General features: G+C 41.3%; 1 protein-coding gene across 1 annotated transcript in view; it reads left to right on the top strand.

Moving 5' to 3' along the window:
• tspan12 (tetraspanin 12) overlaps positions 1–2500 on the top strand; it is a 24319-nt gene that overhangs the window by 15697 nt on the left and 6122 nt on the right. Inside the window, exon 7 of the mRNA XM_076297398.1 lies at positions 1728–1871. Coding sequence (XP_076153513.1) covers positions 1728–1871 — 144 coding nt within the window. The remainder of the gene's footprint in view (positions 1–1727; positions 1872–2500) is intronic.

Here is a 2500-nt window from a genome sequence, read left to right on the forward strand (position 1 = left end):
CTGTAGCATTGTGCTAATAGATAAAAAGTCGCCAATTTAAAGGCACAGTCCACATTTTAACCTTAGCTCTCCATTTAGTGTGTGCGCTTTTAAAACTAGTGTTGTAGCCGGTTGGCCTACACAATCCTGGTGCAGTTAAAACAGAGACTACCATTTATTTTAGGAGGAGAGGTGTAGGACCTACAGTGTTACTTTGGGAGGAGAGGAATCGATGTGATTTGATTCTCTTTGGAACTGAAATATCAACAACCTTCAAGTTGCAATCTCTTCAATCAGCATCAATATCAGTAGGCCTATCACATGATTCACTATTTTGTACGTAGGCCCAGAGGACTGTTAGGGGGCAGGCTATATATTATCATCAAGTAGGCCTATAGTAAATAATGTACTCAATGTTGGTTTAAGTTATAAACAAAACATGTTATAAATGGAAAGAATCCTTGGTTCTGCGTCACTGTTGGCAAAATTATCATGATGGCCTATACATTTCAGCCATATTTGGTTTAATCTTGTGTAGGCCTAGGCTACTTTGCTCTATTATAAATTAGTTTTCCTTAGGCTATAATGTTTGAAATATATGTATCTCAATGTATCAATACTTCCCGTAAAAGTCATCAGATGTCATCATTTAAAGGGTTATTTTTCAAAATAGAGTTACTTCAGGGTTCTCGCAGACATGACATATCATAAAATTTTTAAACCCCATTTTTCAGGCGTTAAAAAGTAAATCTCAGTAAATCTATTGAAATTATGACATTTTATTTTGTCACATAGATCAAGTTTATTTTGTCGTATAGATCAAATTAGCAGGCTGTGAAAGGTCATGGGAGTTTCATTAGAGGTCCTTAAAAAGCAATAGAAACATTTGTTTTCAGAAATGCTTTCAGTTGGAAATCCAGACCCAGATCCGAAAGATTAATGAAAATGGCCCAACTTGAAGTGTGGCTCCAAGGATGCATTTGAAAATCTCACTGCACGCAATTGGATAACACTACGACCAGTGTTTACTGACTGATTCTGGACTTCGACGCAATTGGATAACACTACGACCAATGTTTACTGACTGATTCCGGACTTTGACGCTGCAGCGATGTCATCATCTGTTCAGCTCACCTCTGGCCCGCCTATATCACATACACCGATGTGATTGGTGTAGCTCGGCTACAACGGCATAGGTAATGAGCATCATTACTCATTGCCAGAGTGACTCGCTGAGCAAATTCAAATTGTGCTCTCGCGAGAACTCTGGATTTCCAGGGTAGTTTTCAGTGAGAAAGATGCAGGAAACTGGACTCTCTCCAGACAGATATTGCTATCCATATGAGCTAGTGCAACTCAGACAGATATTGCTATCCGTATGAGCTTGTGCAACTCGTGTGTATAGGAAACTTGAACAAGTATAAGGCGGGGATCACATCAGCCAGCGGCAAGCGGCAGCGGCAAAACGTAACGCAACGCTCAGACCATAATACGTTTTATCTTGTTCCTAAGCAACACAAACGGTTTGTCAATTGAATACGCTCGCGTTGCACTTTGAAAGTTTAACCAAGTTCAACGCTCAGCTTGTTCAACGCTAGCGTTACGCCAGCGTTGGCACCGTTCCGCTGCCGAACCATAGAGAACAATAGGAAACCTGCCGCTTGCCGCTGGCTAATGTGATCCTCGCCTAAATCTGAATTGAGTGAGTCTGTCATTTGAATGTCATGTATGTTGCTTCCACATCCCAGTTTAAGTGCTGCGGGGTCATCTACTTCACTGATTGGCTGGAGATGACGGAGATGGAGTGGCCACCTGACTCCTGTTGCTCCAATCAGTATCCAGGCTGTGCTCGCCACGCCCACTACCGCGACCTCAGTGACCTCCACCAGGAAGTGAGATAACCTTTAACCTTTGAATTCTGACCCCACACACATTGACTTTTCTCCTTTAACAGTTTCATCTGAAGGAAGGAATAGGTTGCCATTTTATTTGAAAATGACAAAGTAAAAGTCAACGATGGTGATGCATAACATTATAATTTAAGAACAGCAAAAGTGACAGAATGGCATAAGTATCAGAAACATAAATGTATATTCCCCGACAAAGTTACATTTAAGTTCAATTCTATATTTATTCATGTGCTAGCTCTGACAATTCAATTTCAGTTCAATTTCACTTTGTTATTGTATAGGCCACCGCTGACAATTAACTCAAGATGCATTATGAAACTGCACGCTTGACACAACAGTAATATCAGCAGCCCACACACTCACACACACACACACACACACACACACACACACACACACACACACACACACAACACCATTCACTCACACACTCACTTACACACACACACACACACACACACACACACACACACACTCACACACACACACACACACACACACTCTCACACACACAAACACACGCACTCACACACACACACACACACACACACACACACACACACTCAAATACACAGCGTTTATTCAAAGTGGTTTGAATAAACTGTCTTCAC

The sequence above is a fragment of the Alosa pseudoharengus genome, unplaced genomic scaffold, assembly GCF_046254945.1.
Source record: "Alosa pseudoharengus isolate Yale_2024_CS ecotype anadromous, Long Island Sound unplaced genomic scaffold, YU_APseudo_1.1 YU_APseudo_1.1_scf_20, whole genome shotgun sequence".
Taxonomy (NCBI): domain Eukaryota; kingdom Metazoa; phylum Chordata; class Actinopteri; order Clupeiformes; family Clupeidae; genus Alosa; species Alosa pseudoharengus.